At 37.3% G+C, this 22,136-nt stretch overlaps 2 protein-coding genes across 11 annotated transcripts in view; one reads left to right on the plus strand and one right to left on the minus strand.

The window, feature by feature from the left end:
- RUFY2 (RUN and FYVE domain containing 2) overlaps positions 1-14,063 on the plus strand; it is a 41,254-nt gene extending 27,191 nt beyond the window's left edge. Inside the window, exons 14-18 of the mRNA XM_054728986.1 lie at positions 2,660-2,789; positions 3,870-3,964; positions 7,927-7,975; positions 11,912-11,989; positions 12,085-14,063. Coding sequence (XP_054584961.1) covers positions 2,660-2,789; positions 3,870-3,964; positions 7,927-7,975; positions 11,912-11,989; positions 12,085-12,228 — 496 coding nt within the window. The 3' untranslated portion in view covers positions 12,229-14,063. The remainder of the gene's footprint in view (positions 1-2,659; positions 2,790-3,869; positions 3,965-7,926; positions 7,976-11,911; positions 11,990-12,084) is intronic.
- The window catches only part of HNRNPH3 (heterogeneous nuclear ribonucleoprotein H3), a 45,447-nt gene that overhangs the window by 18,771 nt on the left and 4,540 nt on the right, over positions 1-22,136 (minus strand). For 3 of the 10 annotated variants that reach the window (XM_008145445.3, XM_028151436.2, XM_054728987.1), the window contains exons 2-10: positions 21,395-21,528; positions 20,740-20,878; positions 20,054-20,238; positions 19,543-19,629; positions 17,851-17,966; positions 17,002-17,137; positions 15,826-15,921; positions 15,651-15,743; positions 15,246-15,541 (exon numbers count right to left, since the gene is read on the minus strand). In XM_008145445.3, coding sequence (XP_008143667.1) covers positions 15,465-15,541; positions 15,651-15,743; positions 15,826-15,921; positions 17,002-17,137; positions 17,851-17,966; positions 19,543-19,629; positions 20,054-20,238; positions 20,740-20,878; positions 21,395-21,506 — 1,041 coding nt within the window. In that variant the 5' untranslated portion in view covers positions 21,507-21,528 and the 3' untranslated portion in view covers positions 15,246-15,464. Of the gene's footprint in view, positions 1-4,289; positions 4,568-4,618; positions 4,672-15,245; positions 15,542-15,650; positions 15,744-15,825; positions 15,922-17,001; positions 17,138-17,850; positions 17,967-19,542; positions 19,630-20,053; positions 20,239-20,739; positions 20,879-21,394; positions 21,529-22,136 lie in introns of those variants that run through there. The other 7 variants (XM_054728988.1, XM_054728989.1, XM_028151440.2 and 4 more) reach the window with 7 other exon arrangements.

Raw genomic sequence — 22,136 nt, forward strand, 5'->3', positions numbered from 1 at the left:
ACATGACATTGGTTGAAAACTTGCATCATTTCTACATTGTGAAACTAAAACCCACACCCAAAACAAAACCAGTAAGCACTTTCTTAATTTTAAGATTTTCACAAAAGGACTCCCAGCACGTTCACAGCAGTCACCAGGGGCATCTAAGTGAACACGTTTGTCAATGATGCCAAGCGTTTTGTTGTTGAAGCCCCTGCACCGACCGTGCCACATGGAAAACAGGGAGAGTCAGCCGGGGACGTCTTGCCCGTCACTGGAATACAGTCTTGAAGCCCTGGTACTCTGTTTCTGAGTTACTTTTCTAGAGTTTGACAAACATGTAGGTAAGACAAATCTGATGTATTTTTCTGTAGTGACGCCTAGCCAAAGGATGGCCTAAACAGTGTTACAAGGGCCTGGCCCTTTTTCTATAGCACTACCTTCTTAATAAGACGTGGGTATAGCTGCAGAGAGATGTGTGTCCCTGATGAAACCTTGGAGGTAGTTTGGCCTCTCGGTTGGTGCCATTTTGGAGAGCATGGACATGTTAAGAATTTGGAGATCAGGAAGGATCTCTGATGACTCAGAAAAAAATTGGAACCATTACTATATAAATGGGCTGTTGGGACTTTAAAAAAAAAACATTTTGATGACTATCCTTATTTATTTTTGGTATTATGTTATATTTATATTACGTAGTTTTGGTTTTTAGAAAGGGGATCATGCTACATGCTCTTTAGTATCTTGTTTATTGTATTTACTACATATCACTCAACATAGGTGTACACCATCGTATCACAGTTAACCTAAACAAATCCTTTAACCTGAAAAAATTATGCTTTATTGAGTTTGCATATCTTTGACTACAAGTGATAGCTTGCATTTCTTTATTTTGTGAATTGTCAGTTTCTAATTATTTTTTTCCCTTCGTGATGTTCAGCTTTTTTTTTTGTAAGAGTTCTTTATTTATTCTAGGTTTTTCTATAGTGAAAGTTTTCTAAAGTTTATTATTAATTTTTAAACATTGTTCATAGTCTACTCTTTTTATTTACAAAATTAAAATTTTTATAGTTATATTTTTCCCTTTTTTTTTTCTTTAAAACATATTTTATTGATTTTTTACAGAGAGGAAGGGAGAGGGATAGAGAGTCAGAAACATCGATGGGAGAGAAACATCGATCAGCTGCCTCCTGCAACACCTCCTACTGGGGATGTGCCCACAACCAAGGTACATGCCCTTGACTGGAATCAAACCTGAGACCCTTCAGTCCGCAGGCCGACACTCTATCCACGGAGCCAAACCATTTAGGGCCCTTTTTTTTCTTTATGATTTTCTGCTTTTGGTGGTCAGCATGTTTTGACAATATATAGTAATTAAAAATTTTTTTTAATTTGTTTTTTCACAGTATTTTTATTTTTATTTTGAGAGTACATTTATTAAAGTTGGGGACAGTGAAACAAGGAAGGGCTTAGGATGGAAGAAGCAACATGAGAGATCCTAGGCGGGGCTGCGTTGGCCTTCTAGAACGTTACAGGAAAGTGAGCCACACAGGGCTGTGGACTCCCTGAGAAGTAAAAGTCACAGTGACAAGTGACCCAGGCAGGGCTGCTTTAAGCTCCCTGAGAAGTGAGAAACGGGGGCCTTGGAGACAGGTCCAGAGGCTTAGCCCAAGATGAGCTGCTGCTGCCCATTGCTCCACTGGATGCAAGTCTCAGGGGGACCCTTAGAGTTTAGGACGTGCACGCCTGTGGGAGAGGAAAGGGGTGGGGCTGCGGGGGAGGAAGGGGAACTCGCTTCACTTAGTTTTTCTGATTGTGGATGATGGTAAGGCCACTCACTCAGTAAGGCACTCTGTACTTTGGTTACTTCAGTGTTAGTAATATTATATTTGCCTCTATGTATTCCTTTTAAATTTGTAGTAAAATAGTATTTATCAACAATTTGTAAATTCTATTTTGAGGTATTTCTTCTCATCAACTCGAATAATAAAATCTGAAGTTTACTTCACTGAAAAAGAATGTGGCTGTAAATGGAAATGCTAACTTGAATGAGGAAACAGAAATAATAAAAACATTAACACAAAATATTAAAATAATGTAATATTTTCAGTATTATGATATATTGTAATTAAAATGTAAAGTATTAGAAACTGGAGCATTATTAGTATATACTCCCGTTATACCTACTTCTGAGCAATAATTATTGAAATGAAGGAATTTCACAACTTCTGTCTCGTCAGCTAGTGCCTGTTGTTAGAATGTTGAAGTAGTGCTTTCAAATGTGGGCTGGCATTCCGAGGCAGTGAGGATTTTCCCGTGTCTCCTTGGTCTTACCGTCCTGTAATTGGTCAGCTTCCAACAGTAATCTAAGTAGCTCTTTGCACCACAGCTGGTTTTTCTATTACTGATGTTAAACTGATTTAGTGGTTGCTGTAATTTTTATATCAGAAGAGTACTTTTCATTAGATGTTGTAAAATTTTTCACATGGCACAGAAATGTAAATAAAATCCCATATTTCTCACACTACACTGTTACTGTAACTAGTTGTAATAGTATAGTGTGGCCTTAAAATGAATTATAAAGGCAAAAATAATCAACCAAAAAGATGCTCTTGTTAAAGAATACATACAACTGTCATGTGAGCAGCAGTACTGAGCTTCTGTTTGTTTGTCATTCAAGGGCACAACTGGAAACTGATTTGAAGATTGAGAAGGAATGGAGGCAGACTTTGCAGGAAGATCTTCAAAAGGAAAAAGATTCCTTATCTCATCTTAGAAATGAGACCCAACAAATCATTAGTCTTAAAAAAGTAAATGGTGGTAAAACTTTTAAAAATTACATTTTGATGAAAGTTATTTATAAAGAGAATCAAATCATAATTTACGTTTATAGTAAGGAAACACTATACTAGTCATCTTAAAAAATATCAGGAAGGAGCCCTAGCCGGTTTGGCTCCGTGGATAGAGCATCCATTGTGGGCTCAATTCCCAGTAGGGGGCGTGCAGGAGGCAGCCGATTGATGATTCTCTCTCATCATTGATATTTCTATCCCTCTCCCTTCCTCTCTGAAATCAATAAAATTATATTTAAAAAAAAATATATATATATGTATGTATGTATATATATATATATAACAGTAAGGAGGTTAAATGAATAGAAAATAGTTGATCGTTGATAGAGCAATTATGAAAGAGCTTTGGACATATAATTTTTTTATTTTTAAATTTATTTTTATTGTTGACAGTATTACAGATGTCCCCCATTTTCCCCTTTTGCCCTCCTCCACCTCCCCCACCCCACCCCATGCCTTCATTGCACTACTGTCTGTATCCACGGGCTAGGCATATCCTATATAATAAAAGCGTAATATGCAAATCGACCAACAGGTGGAATAACTGGTTGCTATGATGCGTACTGACCACCAAGGGGCAGATGCTCAACGCAGGAGCTGCCCCCTGGTGGTCAGTGCACTGCCATAGAGGGAGTGCTGCTCAGCCAGAAGCCGGGCTTACGGCTGGGGCTGGCAAACGCAGCGGAGGTGGCCTCTCCTGCCTCTGCTGCAGGCGGGAGGTAAGGAGCGAGGGGTCCCGGACTGCGAGAGCCCCGGACTGGGAGAGGGATGTCTGACTGCCAGCCGGTGATTGGGCCTAAGCCGGCAGGTGGACATCCCCTGAGGGGTGCACGAGTCTTGTGCACCAGGCTTCTCGTATTAAATTCTTTGGTTAATCTTTTCCTGTTCCCCCTCCCCTCTGAGATCTGTCACTCAATACTGTTTTTTATATAAAAAGCTAAAGGATTTGTGTTCCTAATTAATGGTATGTATATAATGTGGAGTTTTCTTGTTTCTTTTAAATTGCGTTGTCTGTTTTTGTTTTTTACTGTTTTGAAGGAGTTCCTTAACCTCCAGGATGAAAATCAGCAGCTGAAAAAAATATATCATGAAAAGGAGCAAGCTCTTCAAGAACTTGGCAACAAACTTAGCGAGTAATTTATCTTTTTTCCTTCAACTAAGTAGTCATTGATTTTTATTAAGTGTGCCAAACCAAACAGGCAGAAAAGTTTAAATATAGAAAAGAAAGATAAGAACTATTAAAAACACCTCTAACAGGTTTGGGTCAGTGGATAGAGTGTCGGCCTGTGGACTCAAGGGTCCCAGGTTCGATTCCGGTCAAGGTTATGTACCTTGGTTGCGGGCACATACCTGGTGGGGAGTATTGATTCTGTAAAAAAATCAATAAAATATATTTTTTTTAAAAAGAACTATTAAAAACAAAACCAAACAAAAACTTTGAAGATTAGCAAATAAGACTATAGGGTAGAGATTTTATTAAGTTTTCATATTAGATCTTGGCTCTGAACATTTTCTAGGAGATGAAAGCTAAGACTTTAATTTCTTTAAATCAAAGTATTCAGGAGTTATGTTTTTCTCAGAACAACAGAAGCCAAGTTTTAAAAATATCTGGAGACAGCTTTTGCAGAGTGTTTTGAGAAGGAGCCAACATTGTGGGAAGTGAAGGGTATTTTATCTTGTCTGGAGTAAGGGCTTGGCTTCATACTGTGTGGTTGGTTTGAAATGTTGTTGGGTTCCTACAAAGACAAGAGAAATGTTCTGTCTCACATATTCCTCTGCGTTTTCTGTGGTCTGCGTTTTGCTTAAGATGGGATTCCATTAAGAAGTTTGAAACCAGTTTCTAAGGGCAGGAGAAAGAGTAGTTCACTAAAACCACAAAAGGAAACATTAGCTTTCTAACAGTTTTTATTTCTGCAAATTCAAAGAACAGCTGCATTGTGATTCTGGCATCCATTTACTCACACTTTGAGCCAGATTCAGTGCTAAGTGCTTATTACATTTTTCCATTCATTCATTTGATAAATACTTGACTTTCCGCTATGTGCCAGGCACTATTCTAAATGCTAGGGACTCAACAATGAAGAATCCCCACAACAAAAAATAATATGTTTACATTTAGTAAGATCATAAAGGTTTAATATTAAAACATTAGAATAGTTAAACAAGGAATGTGTCTTACTTTTCACCCATCTCTTTCAACACAAGAAATTTTATAGTTTTATTAAAAACATGATCTTTTGACTGTTCAGATAGCTGAATTCAGACTTTTTTCCTTTAGTTCATTGTTTCTCAAATTTTAGTTTTCATGAAAATTACTGCTCAAGGTCAGATACACTTAACAGTCTATACAGAAATTTATTGACTAAGGAATTTTCAAGGATTATTTTGACTACTAAATGTTTTCATTGTAGGTGCCTCGTTAGCGCAGTAGGTAGCGCGTCAGTCTCATAAATGTTTTCATTGTAAACTGAATTCTTAATCCCTGTCTAACTCAGCTATATGCATGTTTTTCTGAAGTTTGTGCTTTTTTTTACTTAAGAGTATGTGTTAGAAGTTTTTCCATCTCAGTACATAAAGATATTCCTTAGAATGAGTGTGCTATCATTTTTATTTGTTTATTATCAAATATATTTATTGATTTAGAGGAAAGGAGCGAGAGAAAAACATTGATTTTTTAAAAATATATATTTTATTGATTTTAGGGAGAGAGGGAGAAGCATCAATGATGAGAATCATTGATTGGCTCCTCCGGCATGCCCCCTACTAGGTATCGAGCCCACAACCCAGGCATGTGTCCTTGATAGGAATCGAACCTGGGACCCTTCAGTCTCCAGGCTGATTCTCTATCCACTGAGCCAACCCAGCTAGAAAACTATTGATTTGTTCCACTTATTTATGCATCCATTGGTTGATTCTTGTTTGTACCCGGCCTGGGGATGTAACCCACAGTCTTGATATATTGGGACAACGCTCTAACCAACTGAGCCATCTGGCCAGGGCCACGAGTGTGCTTTCATTGAAACTGTTCCTATTTTTAAAAAACTGTTTCTAATTTTTAAATAACCCTGCCCGGCCAGCATGGCTCAGTGGTTGAGCGTTGACCTATGAACCAGGAGGTCACAGTTCAATTCCTGATCAGGGCACATGTCTGTGTTGCAGGCTTGATTCCCTCCATGGGGAGCATGTAGGAAGCAGCTGATCAATGATTCTCTCTCATCATTGATGTTTCTATCTCTCTCTCCCTTCCTCTCTGAAATAAGTAAAAATATATTTAGAAAAACACCACCACCCAGGATTTCTGTGAACATCTTTGTATGTATATTTGATATATCATTATATACTTTATTAATGAGTATATCTAAAAAGTTTATAGAGATGATTGCTGGGCCAAAAAGAATGTTTCATATTTTTTTGATAGTGCCAAATTACCCATCGCTTCCAGTGTTAAAAACCCTTCTCTAGAAAGAAATAGGAGAGAATGTTTATTTTTGCCAGTTTGATCATTGAAAATACTATTTATACTTCTTTAACCATGAGCAGGGTTGAACTTCTGTTTGTGTTCCATTTGTATTGGAGTTTATATTTTGCACATATTTTGGTTGGATTGCTTATCTTTTTCTTATGGGACCTTTGTAAATTAATTGTTGTACACAGCATACCTCTTTCCCCCCACTTAGTCATTTGTCTTTTTACTTTATTTAGGATATATGTAGTTTTTTCCTTACTAATGTTTGAATTTTTATGCGGCAGCTTTATTAGTTTTCCTTTTCTGCTTATGAAACTCATAGTCCCTAAGATATGGATAGGGCCAATTGTGAGTCAAAACACATTCTACCTTTGTCAACTTTAGTCCTCTTCTGCAGTGACGAGAATTGAATCAGGGCTGAAGGAAGGACCAATAGCCCTGTGAGTTTTCCTAGACTGTATCAGTTTATCTGCTGAAATACTCTTCTTTTTCATCCTCTATCCCTATGATTACATGTTATCAGATTGAATTAAGTAAAAATAAATTCCTCCCTAATACAAAGGATGATGAATATCTCTTTAAAAATTTGTTGATGATGAGGGCCTGAGGTTGGCTCAGTACTTAAAACATTTTTTTTTTAATTGAGTTCAGAGAGGAAAGGAGAGGGAGAGATAGAAACATTAATGATGAGAATCATTGATCGGATGTCTCCTGTGTCCCCCACACAGGGATTGAGCCTGCAAACCGGGCATGTGCCCTGACTGGGAATCGAATCGTGACTTCCTGGTTCATAGGTATATGCTCAACCACTGAGCCAAGCTGGGCTGATAGCTAGCCCTTTTCTTTAGGATATTTGGCAGTTTGTATTAGAGAGAGGCAAGGTTTTTAGAGTCCATATTTGTGAATAAAGGTATTTTAACCAGCAATATAAAAAGTTAAAAAAATTTTTTAAATGGTGATGGAAGATGATTTGACTTTGGGTGGTGGGCATACAATGCAATATACAATCATGTATCATAGAAATGTACACTTGAAACCTATATGATCTTATTAACCAGTGTCACCCAATACATTCAATTAAAGTATTACTATTATATCTTCTGTAATTTCTCCTCTCTTTTGCACCTGTTAGACAAATAATGTGTATAATGGTAGCATGTGGACTTTGTGGTCACACAGACCAGGGTTTGAATCCTGGCTTCCCCAGTTACCACTTCTGTGACTTGTTACAAATGACTAAACCTCATTAGAACTCACTTTCTTCATCTTTAAAATATATTTATTAAAAAGATTAAATGAGATTATGAATGCAAAATTTATAGCATAGTGTCTGGCATACCATAAGCCAAAAGTGATAGCTAATTATTAATACTAACATTGTCATAATCACATGAAAATGTCAGTATTCTTTTAAAAAGCAATTTTTAAATTTAAAGAATACATTTTTGCTTTCAGACAGAAAATATAGGAAAATGTAAAATATAATCCCACTAGCCAAAGATTATTAAGAATCATGTATGATATACAATTTTATATTCTGTGTAAAAGCAGTACCTTTCTAGTGAATTATTAGATGTCCTATATTTAAATATATATACTGAAATTTGGACTTATTTGTAATCTTTTTAGATCAAAACTTAAAATAGAAGATATAAAAGAAGCCAACAAAGCATTGCAGGTGAGTAGAAAGTGTTTTCCTCAAGGTATATATATACCTTCCTAGTCCCAGTCCCCTCAACCCCCAGCCGCCCAGGGCCGGCCGAGGCTTGCGCTGACGACAGTGGCAGCAGCAGAGCTGTGATGGGGGTGTCACCTTCCCCTGAACACTGGGTTGCCTCCTGCCCCTGAGGGCTCCCGGATTGTGAGAGGGGGCAGGCCGGGCTGAGGGACCCCCCCTCCAGTGTAAAGTCTTCAGTAGAAGGTAAAGACATATAAATATAAGGTATATTATTGAATCCCAGGATTTATAGAGGCAGAAACACTGAATGTGGGGAGCCTGTGTGATGGGGAATTCAGCTCTTCCCTATACTTTTGGAACCACATTTTAATTTTTTTCATATTGGAAATGACCTTGCAAATAATTTTGTCCATTTTCCTACAAAATGGGGCATGACAGAATGGAATTGCCTTTGAATTGGAGAATCATTGAGTTCCTATGCCAGTATATTACTTACTAGTGTTTCCTCTTCTTAAATGGGCTTATGAATCAAACATAGGGTTGCTTTGAATGTTGGGTAGGTTAAGATATGTGAAAATGATTGGTGTAATTTATCAGTATATGGTTCTGAATGCGTTTGATGGATGAAAGAATCCCGTATACAACACAAGAGAAAATAGTCTGAGTACTTCAGTGACAGATGGCTTCCTTCTGCATAAGCTACCCATTTTGCTTTTTTATCCAAGCGCTACATGAAAGTAATGTAAAAAGTCAAGATAGTGCTAGAAATAAATTATGGTAGCAGTCTCTTGTTCTTCATCCTCGTCCCTTATGCACCTTAGGTCCGTCCTCATAAAGGGAACTACTTCCAATTCTTCTAGTTTCTTCAGGCATTTATCCCTGTTTCTAAATAATATGCAGTATACAGGCAGTCCTCGGGTTATGTCGCCATCTCTCATTTATTTATAAAAAGTTCCATCATTTTGATGTATGTACATATGTGCTTTATGTTTATTATTATTTATTTACCACAAGGTCAGGAATTGTTATCTTTAAAAATTTTTTTTTACTGTTTCACTTCATTACTGCTGTGTATGTGCTCCATGTGAATGACGTAGGTGCTTATGTAGGTAGGTTCCGACTTATGGTGAAAATCACGTTATGTCGCACCATAGGAACAGATCTCGAGGACCTACTGTATATTGTTTGCTCTTTAAGATCTATTTTAGACCTACCTATTGCCTGGTTAACATGATGGATGAGTTTTGTTCCCTCTCACTCTGGTGTGTCTTCTTTTACTGTCCTCCCAGTATAATTAAAATTTTTGTGGAATTCACTTAACATTCTCCCCCCCCGCCCCCACTTAAATTTCTTTATTACAACTAAATACTATTCTTTGCTAGGCCAAGTAATATATTGTAATTATATTTTTCAGCTTTTTATTTCTGAAGTTAATGGCCTTTTATTTTTAAAATTTAGTTGTATTTGAATATCAACATTTTCTTATACCTGTATAAAATGCTTGGTAAATATTTTGCACATGGTAAATGAATCAGGTAATTGGTTTGTTCTTTTTCCCTTTCAGTCATGCTCTCTGCTCTACTGCCATTCTTAGAATTCCCTTTACCTTTTTCATGTTAGAACTCCCGGAACTTCCTTGGTTTACTCACTTGTTTTGGTCAGTGCATCCTTCAGTATCTTCTTAGAAAATGGTGAATCCCAAGATAAAGACTTTAAGAATTTGCACATCTGCATATGCCTTTATTTTGCTCTTTTTAAGGAGATGGGTAGGAATGTTTGCCCTACTGTTATTATTTAAAGACTGAAATATTTTTCAGTTAGAAGAGCCTATATAAAAAAAGAGGTAGTATGCAAATTGACCATCACACCATCACAAAGCAGGCTGCAATGGGGCGACCAGGCTGGCAGTGGGGCGAGGGACGACCAAATGACTGAACAAGCAGGCCCTGTGGCGCGACCAGGCTGGTGTGTGTGTGTCGGGGGGAGCAAGAGGGGCGATCAGGCAGGCAGGTGAGCGATTAGGAGCCAGTGGTCCAGGATTGTGACAGGGATCCTGGATTGGAGGGTGCAAGCTGGGCTGAGTGAGGGGACCCCACTTTCCTCTGGGGCAGTTGTTTCTCCAGAAAAGGATACTCTAATGTCCTGTCTGGTGGTGGTGGTGTATAAGTTGGGTGACTTACATTCTGGAAATTGAGCAGAGAAAAATAGCTATTTGTTTGCAGAATAATAGTTTGTTCTCTTATAGTCTTGGCTCCGCTTATAAACAGCCATATTTTCTTGAGAAAGCAACTACAGCTCTCTGGATTGCATTTTCTCCTGATAAAATGAGAGCTGTAGTTGATCTCAGCCTGTCCTTGGGAGACAGGCAGGGTAAATTCAGTCAAATTACTCTAAGTCTGAAAAGTCCAGCTCTGATGTCAGAGAGATTCTCTCTGAATCTAATGGTGCTGCTTGGGAATCTGCTTCACATCGGGTCCTCCCTCCATCCCTTACAGGCAAAGCTGAGCAGGAAGGAAAGCTGCTTCCAACAGGTGGCTTTGGGGCATTTGGTAAATCACTTCCCTTTTTTATGGTGCGCAAGTAGGACTGGATTCTCTCTTTTTTTAAATAAATCTTTATTGTTCAGATTATTACAGGTGTTCTTCTCCCCCCCCCCCCCCCATACTCTTTTAAGGTGCCATGTTATGCGTAAGAAAAATAATCCACAATTCAAATAATTTGATTCTTTGCAGGTGGTGTTGGAGCTATCTGGTTTTTAAAGCCCTCACTTCTTACAATCCTGTGTTCCAAGGAGCCTTAGACTGCCTCAAATGAATTAACCCAACACCATTTGTTTTCTGCTAGGAGATAATGCTAGTTATTAAGACTGTAAAACAGTAATATCTGAAATTGACCTTGTGATTTTTATCTGTAAATGCTTAGTCCTTTTTCCTTTACAGTTTTGTCAGGAATCTTGGAGGATTTTTCTCTAGTTAGGTGATCAAGGTCCCTATGCCCCAGAGGTCAGAAGCATCGAGGACTCTCCACCTGGGTCTTTTTATTCTAAAACTGACACCATCTAACAAAGTTGCTTTTATAAGGAAAAAATGTTCTTCCCTAGACAAGATCTTGATTGGTTAAGAATGGGTCAAATAAAAAATTTTAGGTAAGAAATTAACTCCCACCTGTTTAAGACTACATACACTTTCTACTAAGGTTTACACAGTAGCTGTTAAATTTGTGTTATAGAACTTGAGGGAAACTAATGGCCATGTGAAACTGAATTTAAGGTGAAGTCTTAACTCAAATATCCGATTTCCAAATTATCAAGTTTTAGGGAATTACTATATAAAGTAAACCTAATGCCAAACTCAAATGCATTTCAGTGAAAATTTGCCCTTAATTGTTAGACTAATCTTTAAGGTCCTTTCCTTAAAGAAAACTCCCATTAGTAATAGGTTTTTATTTTAAAAAACTTTTTCATGGAAATATAAACATATGTAATTGTAGAATAAAAACAAACCATTATTCAGTTTCAGTATTTACATGTGGCTAATCTTGTTTTATATATACACAACCCACATCCTGTCCCTCCTGATTATTTTGAATCCATGTTCACACATTTAATTTACAACTATTTCAGTATATCTCAAAGAGAAAGGACTCATCTAAAAATTTTTTTTTCTTATTGAGGGATAGAAACATCAATGAGAATCATTGATCAGCTGCCACCTCTAACGGGGATCGAGCCCACATCACAGGCCATTCCCTGACCGGAATGAAACCAGTGACCACCTAGTTCATAGGTCAATGCTCAATCAGGAAGCCACTCTGGCCAGGCGAGACTAATTTTGGATTCTGCACCTGTATACATTCCTAGAAAGTGTTCTTGGTTGAAAATGTTTCCACATGTAATTTAGTGTTACCAATTTGAGCATTAATTTTTCCTCCTACTAGGGACTGGTTTGGTTGAAAGACAAAGAAGCAACTCATTGTAAGCTATGTGAAAAGGAATTCTCACTCTCTAAGAGAAAGGTAAGTGAAGTAGAAAGTGAGTCCAAAAGTTTCAGTGCAAATATGGCTTTTAATTTTATTCAAATTTTTTTCTCTTGATTTCTTCCCAATAATAGCACCACTGTAGAAACTGTGGGGAAATTTTCTGTAATGCTTGCTCTGACAACGAACTGCCTTTGCCTTCTTCACCAAAGCCAGTACGGGTTTGTGATTCCTGTCATGCGTTGCTGATTCAGAGATGCTCATCTAATTTGCCATAAGGTTCTAAAGCGAAATCATTATATGGAAGCACTAATGATAAATGTTATGTATGAATACGTGCACAACATATTCAGACAGCCCTTCTTAAGCAGCTTTCAGACAGTATTGGTACCAGTTTTATCTTTCACATCTTCAATTATTGGGAATTAAAAAGTTGTATAATTTGTTATTTCCTTTCCATTATTAAAAATTTCAACAGGGCATGCTATAAAATAACTTCAACTTAATTCCTAGTTCATGTAATAATCATGTAACTCTTAATAACATTGATAAGGCCAGATAGCATAGCTAACACAGTTGCCTTATTTTATAAAGGCCTTCTTAAAAATAGGGCTTCAGATTTTCTTCTCCAGATCGCCAAGTTGATATTTGATGGTGCCTATAATTTTCTTAATGCACTTTAAAGCTTCATGGTTCTCAGAGAAAGATGGGAAATGTGTAGAATTTTTTATGTTAACATTCCAACAGATTTTCAATTAGCTTGGTAAGGCGTCAACTATATTTATTTGGCCCTTTGCTCATGTTGCATTAGAAAAGGCCAATATTTTATGCTGTATTTCCTTTGGGTCTTGCTCCTAAAACCAGTGTTGTAGTTGCTATCTTTCAGATATAGTGGGCTAAAGAGTTTATTGTTTTGCCTCAACCTTTTCCTTATTTTGAAAGGAAGTTTAAATCATCATCCTTTTACCGTAAGTTGCTACTTGCAGATCTTTCCAGTAATTTTTTAAGCATTAATATTGCAGTGGTCTGCTACTGCATATAGAGTAAAAAATTTACCACATACTGAGCACCTCTAAACCAGGGTTGGTTAGCAGATGAAGATGTGGTCTCAGCCCTGCCACGAAATACATACTTGAACCATTTCAAGCATGAGATTGAATAAACACTAATCTCATTGTATTGCTTATAGCATATACAAGAATTTAATTTGTAAAAATCAAGTTACCCCTTGTATATAATCACTTGAATGGCATCACTACTAGGGACCCTCCTTTTTTTTTTTTTTTAAAGTCAGATTTTAGCCATGCACTTTACCCCTGTGAACCTTTCAAACAATGTGATATTAGAATAATCTTATTCCTAGGAGCATTGTATTTAGTGAATTTAATCATGGCTTCCCCCTACCCCCTAGGATGGGGATGGGGGTTACTTATTTTGCAGGATCTTTTCCTCAGAGTACATACTTTCATTAAAAGTTTAAAAGTTATTTTTTTAAATTGCCAAAGTATTAAGTATTTTACTTAAAAGATTTTTTCTCCATAATCCAATTTGAGGTCTTCTGGCAGAACCGACAGATTTTTAGGTGGTCTTTCTTGAATGCTCTAATAGAAATGTTGAAGAGATAAATTATATTATTGAAACTGTTTTGTATTGCTGGATGAACATTTTTATGATACTAAGTGTTTTTTATTAATGTGCTTAGAACAAATTTAAAAAAGTGATTTTTTGCTTAAATTCCAAGGCTGGCTAACTGAGTTTTAGTCTCTCCTTCAGTTCTTTGCTATTCAAAACTCATGTATCACCACTGAGTTGAGATTTTTGTAGGCAAGCTTTTGACACAGGAATACAATTTGCTCCATTTAGTTTTAGCTCTTAAGAAACAAAACACATACCAGTTTTTATGTTACAAAGCTTTTCATTTGTACTTTGTGAACCTACACGTTTGTTTTTCAAGGAAGATTTGCAAACTTCACATACCATTCCCTTATCTAGCCAGTACTACCACGATAATGCTATCATGGTGCCAAGGAATTGTGATTGTAATCCTTCTACCCTGTAATATTTTAAAATAAAATGTGAATTTTATAATACAAATAAAAGATTTGAAAACTTACCCTGCTTTAGAAGAGCAATTTTCATTGATAACATTATATAGTTTTACTCATGGGAAAATAAAAGCACATGGGACCTCTAAAATTTTAGTAAGAGACTAAAATGGATAGCTAAGAGACTAGGTACAGGCATTAAGATGAAATGTTGCTTAGTTGACGGGCTATCACAGCTACCTTCTCTAAGGCAGAAATCACTTTGTCTTATCTTCAGTTAGACATATTTAGTACCTTTGATTTATGATCAGTAATTGACACAAAGCATTCTAGGACAGACGCCATACTATTATCTCCCACATTGATATTTATTACATTCTAGCAAAAACAAGTAACAAATTCAATAACTGAATTCACATTAACAGGTTTCATTTTGATCCATTAGCCAATCTGGAAAAAAGCCATATTGATCAAAGGGATTAAAAGTAAAAAGCACCTTTTCCTTGCTACATATAGTATTTAACACAATGGCCCTGAAACTCCAAACAGATATCTGATACAAAATCCAACTGTAGGATTCTCATTTTAATTAAGACTACAACATGGACTCGTCTCTTACATTTTTAAAGGTTATTTATACAGTTATTAAAAAAATGTTTTAACTATTGGGCTTAAACTGAAAATACACCTGTGAGAATTATACTCCATAGTTAAAACCTTTGTACTGAATTCTCATGTCACTTGGAACCTTAACCTAGTCTAAACTTGAGATAACTTACAACTATCACTTTTTGGAGACATTTTTTTGGTACTTCAGTCAAGTGTGAGGGGATTTTATTCTAAAATCTAGGGCTAGAATTTAAACTTCCAACACTCCCATCCTTGGGTAACACAATTATGAATATTCAGAAATCCAGATACCTCATCAACATTTCAGAGCTATGCCTGATAAGTAACATTTGAAAAAGATTAATATAGAATTAACAGAATTTGTACTCCTGAACCCATCTAAACCAATCTTTAGGTTTTTTATTTGCAGTATTGTCCAGGAGAAATTAAAGTTATTACACACTTTTTCAAGCTCTATTCCATGTGTCTCATTAAGATTTGCAGCTTATGCAGAGGTGAATCATTGTTCTCTAAAATTACTACTACTTCTTGTAGAGCCAATAATAAAATACACCAACCCAAATCTTATGAAAGCAGCACATTCTTAGGAGTAACTAGTATATAAAAAGTATCAACATCAGTGGTTTGAATATAAAAATTTATTTTAAGTGAAAGTATGCAACAAATAAAACCTACAGAAACAGATTTTCCCATCACAATCTGTTGCTTTACCAAATGAGATTTGAGAAAACATTCCTTCAGTCATTATAAAGTTCTTAAAATACAAAAGAAATTAAATCTGTAAGAAAGTCTAGTAGACCAGATTCTGTTGTCAGGACTATTATGTTGGTGGTTTTGCTCTAATACATCCCACGCCATCCACCTCCACTCATGCCACCTTGCCCATAGTAACCTCCACTGCCTCCACCACCACGACCTTAGAAAAAAAGACATTGAGTGTTTAATAGGAAGTAACCAAAGTAGAAGACAGTCTGCACCACATATGGGGACTAACAAACTGAACCAGAGTAACCAAAGACACTTACCATAACCACCCAGGCCATCAGGAGTCCCGTATCCTCCACTGTAATTGTTCCCCATTCCCATTCTTCCAACAGATCCATAACCACCCTGATTATCTTTAAAAACAAAACAAACAAGTTTGAGGTTGATTGCTAAGTGTCTAACTCAACTCCATTTACTTTACAAAACTATACATACCCATTCCATCTCTGCCGTAGCCTCCCATTCCAGAACCTCCCATTCCAGAGCCGCCTCCAGGAGTGGAATTCAAGAAGAGTTCAATGTATCGATGTTCTTTAGGGAAAAAAAGAGTAAGAGGGAAAATGATGGATCAAATTTATCCAAGCATAAACAGGCTGACTACCTAATATTAAACCTAAGTATATGCTTACAGATTGTGAGGGGAGTGATAAACGAATGCTGGACAGAGATAAAATCTAGTTTTGTTCAAACTATATAATCTTGAACAAGTTTCCTTATTTATAACAAGGACTGATACATTATTTCAGAACCAACTGGTACACTTCTTAAAAATATATTCCAGGCCCAATCATAGAACTGAATTAGAATCTTAAGAGTCTATGTCCAGGAAAACTTTTTTTTTTTTTTTACAGAGAGGAAGGGAGAGGGATAGAGAGCTAGAAACATTGATGAGAGAGAGACATCGACCAGCTGCCTCCTGCACACCCCCTACCGGGGATGTGCCCGCAACCAATGTACACGCTCTTGACCAGAATCGAACCCGGGACCTTTCAGTCTGCAGACCGACGCTCTATCCACTGAGCCAAACCGGTTTCGGCCAGGAAAACTTTTTTAAGTACTAAGTGATTCATGTGCAGCCAGATTTGGGAATAACTGGTCGAAGTACAATTAAATGGCTTAAACTGATTTGATGACATGAAGGAATAACTTATCCAAGTCGATCAATGTATATGTTAAGAAGTTGTACTGCCCAGCTGGTGCTGTTCAGTGGTTGAGCATCAACCTATGAACCAGGAGTTCACAGTTTGATTCCCAGGCAGGGTACATGTGGGCTCGATCCCCTAGAGGCAGCCAATCAAGGATTCTATCTCATCATTGATGTTTCTCTCTTTCTCTCTTCCTTCCTCTCTGAAATCAATAAAAATATATGTGTGTGTGTGTGTGTATATATATATTTAAAATGTGATACTAATTTGCAAAAGGCGTGAAACTCAGACAAGTAACATACCTATTTCCCCCTTTTAACAACTTAAGCGCTAATTACCTGTCAAGTACTAAGAGTCTGAATTAATGCTTCAATATAAAGTTCCCTAGAAAGCTATGAAAGTCTGAACTTATAATAAACAAGTTCACACCTAGGAAATAAGCTAGCATGCCAAGGATACTACTTACGCATGTTATTCTTATCTTTAGACATGGCAGCTACTGCATCTTCATGTGTCACAAACTCTACGTCTGCTTCTCCTGTTGCTCTGCCATCAGCTCCAATATCAATATGCACTCGTATTGGGTTTAGTGGTGAGAAGAACTAAAGAAAAGAAAAACTTGTTACTTTTATATTACCAAAATTACCACATGCCTTTGTTTTTGTTCATTAAGACATCCCTTCTACTGCCCTGTTGGAAGGCTAACAATTACATCAACACTAGAGGTTCTAAGAATATAAGACCACACTTAGGAAAACACAGATACCTGGAACTTAGGCCAATAGGTTCCCAGTAAGTTAGAGCAAAAATTTTCTTTAAAAGCTACACAGTAAATATTCTTGGCTTTGTAGGCCACTGGGAGCCAAGTACTGGATGGCTATTGGGCTGAAGTTCACTGATTCTCTAACCAATATGAAACCAACCAGTTTCAAATTAATAGCATCTATTTCCATTATTTTCAGTTCGCCATACAGCCTAGAATGCCAAACCAAACTACTTGAACTTTTCACTTGTTAGATATATTTATACTTTAGAAACTTCACACAAGGGAAACAATCTCCCAGTCACCACCACAACGCTGAGCAGTCTTTTCACTAAATTCTTAACTGGACTTTGTAACTATAGCATTTACTTGCTTGAATCCTATGTAGGTACAGCACAAAATGGACACAAAAATATTCATCAACTACTGAAGATATATATAGTCACATTAAAGGGATTCTGATATTAAAATGAAAACAAGAACATTAAGAATGCTTTAAAAAAATGTAGATCCAGAATTAGTATAAAACCACTAATTACTAAAATTACTCACATTAGCAATGTCATTTTCAGTTGCACGAAAAGGCAATCCTCTCATATGTACAAAATGACCACCATGAAAACCTGAACTTGCATCACCAGCTCCACCATAGCCATGTCCTCCCATACCTAAAGAGACATTGCCAGATCATAAACTGGTACACGTAGAAAAGCATTTCAACAAAATATTTCTTCCCTATACACACCTTTTCCTATTTACAGCTTTTTGACAACCCCAAGAAATTCTAACTTATAGTTGTTCTAAACATCAAATGGAGAATTTACCAGTAAGTATATCTATACTAACAGAGAAATATGCAAATTATCTGCTACAGTGTCACGTCATGACTGGATCAGCAGGCTGTGTCCCCGCCCTCTGCTCAGGCAGCTGCAAAGCCCGGGGTAGGGTAGGATACAACAGGAGGGAATAAGAAAGGAGAGGGAAAGGCAGGCCTGCATGTAGAAATACAGAAAGGGAACAACAACAACAAAAAAAGACGCAGGAATGGAAAAGGAAAGGAAACGCGGAGCTGCCAGCAGGAGGGGTGCGCCCGGCGAGGGGCAGGGCGGGAGCCCCTGGGACGGAGTGGTGGACGGTGCGAGGCCTTCTGGGCAGAGGTGCTCCTGCTTCTCGGCAGCAGCAGCAGTGCCTGGGCCTCGGTCACCCTCGCTAGGCCGGGCGTCCTGGGCAGGGGATGGGAGCAGGGCGGCAGCGGGGAGGCCAGGGAAGGGGGAGGGGGGGGGGGTCAGTGAACAACTGGCTGGGCTGGGGATTAACGCGCGCCCCCCCCCCCCCAATGGAAGCTTTAAGGCGGGAAGGAGGCAAGAACTTTATAAAGGAGTCAGTAGAGAGCAGAGTTGAAGGAAAGAGGATGTATAAGTGAACTGTAGGAGCTATAATGAAAATCAAGTATAGTTGTGTACTGGGGACAGATTTTAAAAGTAGGAGTTAGAAAAGAAAAAAGATAAATGATAGTGATTAGGCAGGTAGATATTAAAACAGTGGAAGTTAAGTAGAGAAGAATGGGGAAGGTAGGATGAGAAAGAGGGAGGGAAGAAAAGTTTTAAAGGGGAACTGGTAGAGCTTAAAAGGAGAATGGGAAGAGGGAAAAAATGGGGGAGTGAGCTAAGCAGGTGTGAGGGAGAAAGTGAAGAAAAAAATTAAGGTGGTAAGGAAGGAAAAGGGGTGGGAGGGCAGGGGTAAAGATAAAGGAAAGAAGGATGTGGGGAGGGAGGGTAGGAGAAAGATGGGAAGAAGGATGGAACAGAAGGAGGAAATAAGGAGGAAAGAAAAGTTTATAAATGATGAGTCAGTAGGAAAAAGTGTTACATAAAGGAGAAAAATTTTGTGAGGGAGAAGCCAATAAGAAGTCAAATATAATTGTGTGTGAAGGGAGTAAGACTAAAAAAAAGATAACAGGGGAGTGGGCAGTTAGGGGGATCAGGCAGGCGAGCAGTTAGGAGTCAGCGCTCCTGGATTTCAAGAGGAATGTCTGCGGGATCGGGCCTAAACTGGCAGAAGGACATCCCCCGAGGGCTCCTGGATTGGAGAGGGTACAGGTCGGGCTGAGCCCCTCCCCCATGCATGAATTTCATGCACCAGGCCTCTAGTATAAAGGCCTATGTAGGAATACACTAAAATATGCCTTAATTGACTTTACCAAAATTCACCTAAAAATTAGTATGTCTTTAATATTTAATTTACCTCTTCCATCTCTCATTCTGTCATCAAAGCCATCATTTCCATAGCCATAATTATTATAGCCACCATAGTCATCAAAACCTCCATAACCTGTGTAATTTGAGAAAATACATGAATACTTTAAAGAGATAAATTTTATAGTTTACAAAAGCATACTCTATATAAGCAATTTGACTAAAGTATTGCAACTCCCAACATGTGAAAAAAAGCGGTTAACACCTGGTAAAAATTAAAAATCTAAAAAGGATACATTTAGACATTTAATTTCACCCTGATGCCAAGAAGAAAATGTCCAAACGTGCCAATATCTTCATTTTAATTTCTGTATACATTATCTAGGTGTCAATATGTGCATCAATCAAGTCCCACAGCTGGCCATGGGAATCCGTATTTTCATGAACAGGTTTTAAAACCTAGTAGGTACTGAAATTACTGCCATTTCTGTATTTCTTGACAAAGTGTCAGGAACATTAAGAAAATGACAACAGAACCTTTGTTCATTAGATACACATACCACCATCATATCCATCACCTCCTCGTCGCATTCTGTCATACATACTTCCACGCCCAGCTCCATAATAACCCCCTCTTCCTCCTATTGGTCTATCATATGGTCCTGGTCGCTGGCCCAGCAATCTTCTTGGTGGATCATAAAATCCTTTGATTTCACTCCTGCTACTTCTGAAGATCTCAATATACCTATTTAAAAATGGTTTAAGGTACTGGTTTCAGCTTAAATGTATTAGAGTAAATAAGATATTGGGCAAAATGCAATAAGTTTTTCTGTATCTAGATACATAACCCAATTTATCCTAAATATACCATAAAGTTAACATTTTTACACCTACAAACTTAATAATTAATATATTTAAGTTTTACATAGACAAATCAATCATCTGAGATATGAATATAATAATTTTAGCTTGTTTCCTTAAGCACAAGATAGATGTTTAGAGAAAATAGTTGATTATACAAAAGCATTTATCAACAACATCCTACAGAGAAATGGAAACAATCTAATTTTAATTTAAGCAAACTATTAGCATTAATTCCCCACCCATATCTGTAGTTTCCAAGTTAAATTATCAATTCTTTTAAACTATCCCAGAAAAATGTTACTGGTACCCCCCACTTAAGCAATAGTGACCCACAACCCCCAAAAATAAAAATTTAACACCATCCCAAACTCTCCATCCCCACCTGTGCCCTATTCTTTCCTTGTGTTTCCCCAGAGCATTTTCTGCTATCTCCTTTGAAGCAAACTGCACGAAGGCCTCCCCTGTGCTTCTCCCCTGGTAGTCCATCGTCAATGTTATCCCATTTGGCACGATTTCCAACCCTTTAACCCAAGGACAAATAACCCCATCAAGGGGAACAGTGTTAAAGGCTGAAACATTCCCATCTGAATCAAATATTTAAAACAACTCTAAACAAAACAAAACAAAGTACTTAGTTCCCCATCACCCCATAATACAAATGGAAGATTTTTTTTCAAAAATTGGATTACACAAAAGTTTTTTTTTTGCTACTAATGTCTTTATAAATTACATACTCTAACAGCCCACCTATATTACATGGAAAACAAAAAAAGCTGAAATCAAATTTAACTATGCTCCATCTTCTGATTCATGGTTCATCACACATAATTACTCAATTAAGTTTATTGCACATTAGTTAGGTTTTACATATTCTATAAATTCTGTATTAAATATTAACTGGAGCAAATTTCATAACTATACATTAACCAAAATATATTCAAATTAAAAAGTCCCCCAAACAAGCAAACGGGTTTTGTAAATTAAAAACTGAGTAATAACATAAAATACTACTAAACTTTGACTAATACTAGAGGTACCTTGAAAGAACTGAACTATTTCCTCTTTGCTGCAACCAAATGGCAGTCCACGAAGTCGCACTGTCCCATCACTAGCGTCATTTGGACCATTATGTTTCATAACCCAATCCATCTCAATACCGTTTGATTAAATGCTATAAAAAAATAAACAAGCACATAAAGCAGTCAATCAAAATATACTCTTGTCAGAGGTACTGAAGAAACACCTCTCAGTGGTGCACAACAGGAAATGTAACAGGACTCAATGACTCCAAAGACAATGCTACAACACAACACCTTTCTGTTTTGGGTCGGGCAAAGTAAGATTGGGAAAGGCAGTGAAACCTGACCCCTCCCACCAAAAAGCACTCAATTTCTAAGGATCAAATATTATATATTGCCTAATTTTGAATAAATTTACTTACTTCCACTCTAAGTCTTCTTGTTCAAACTCTATTTCCTAACCTGTCATTTAGTATCAACTCTACCTTTGCCCCATCTCTCAAATTTTCATTCATTTTCCATGTTTTATCATTCACTTGAATTAGTTCTGCAAATTCTTTAAAACCTGATCCCTCAAAAGTTGCACATAAGTACCACCATCCACTCACATTAAGAACCCAAGCCAAAAGTACGAGTACTTCTTTGATGTTGGAAAAAATGGCATCATAAAAGTGTAAGTTTATTAGATGCACTATAGTTCTGAACATATCCAATTTTTTGAAGGGGGAAAATTTTTAACTCTATTGTAACGAAATCTGGT

Source organism: Eptesicus fuscus, chromosome 17 (assembly GCF_027574615.1).
Source record: "Eptesicus fuscus isolate TK198812 chromosome 17, DD_ASM_mEF_20220401, whole genome shotgun sequence".
Lineage (NCBI taxonomy): Eukaryota > Metazoa > Chordata > Mammalia > Chiroptera > Vespertilionidae > Eptesicus > Eptesicus fuscus.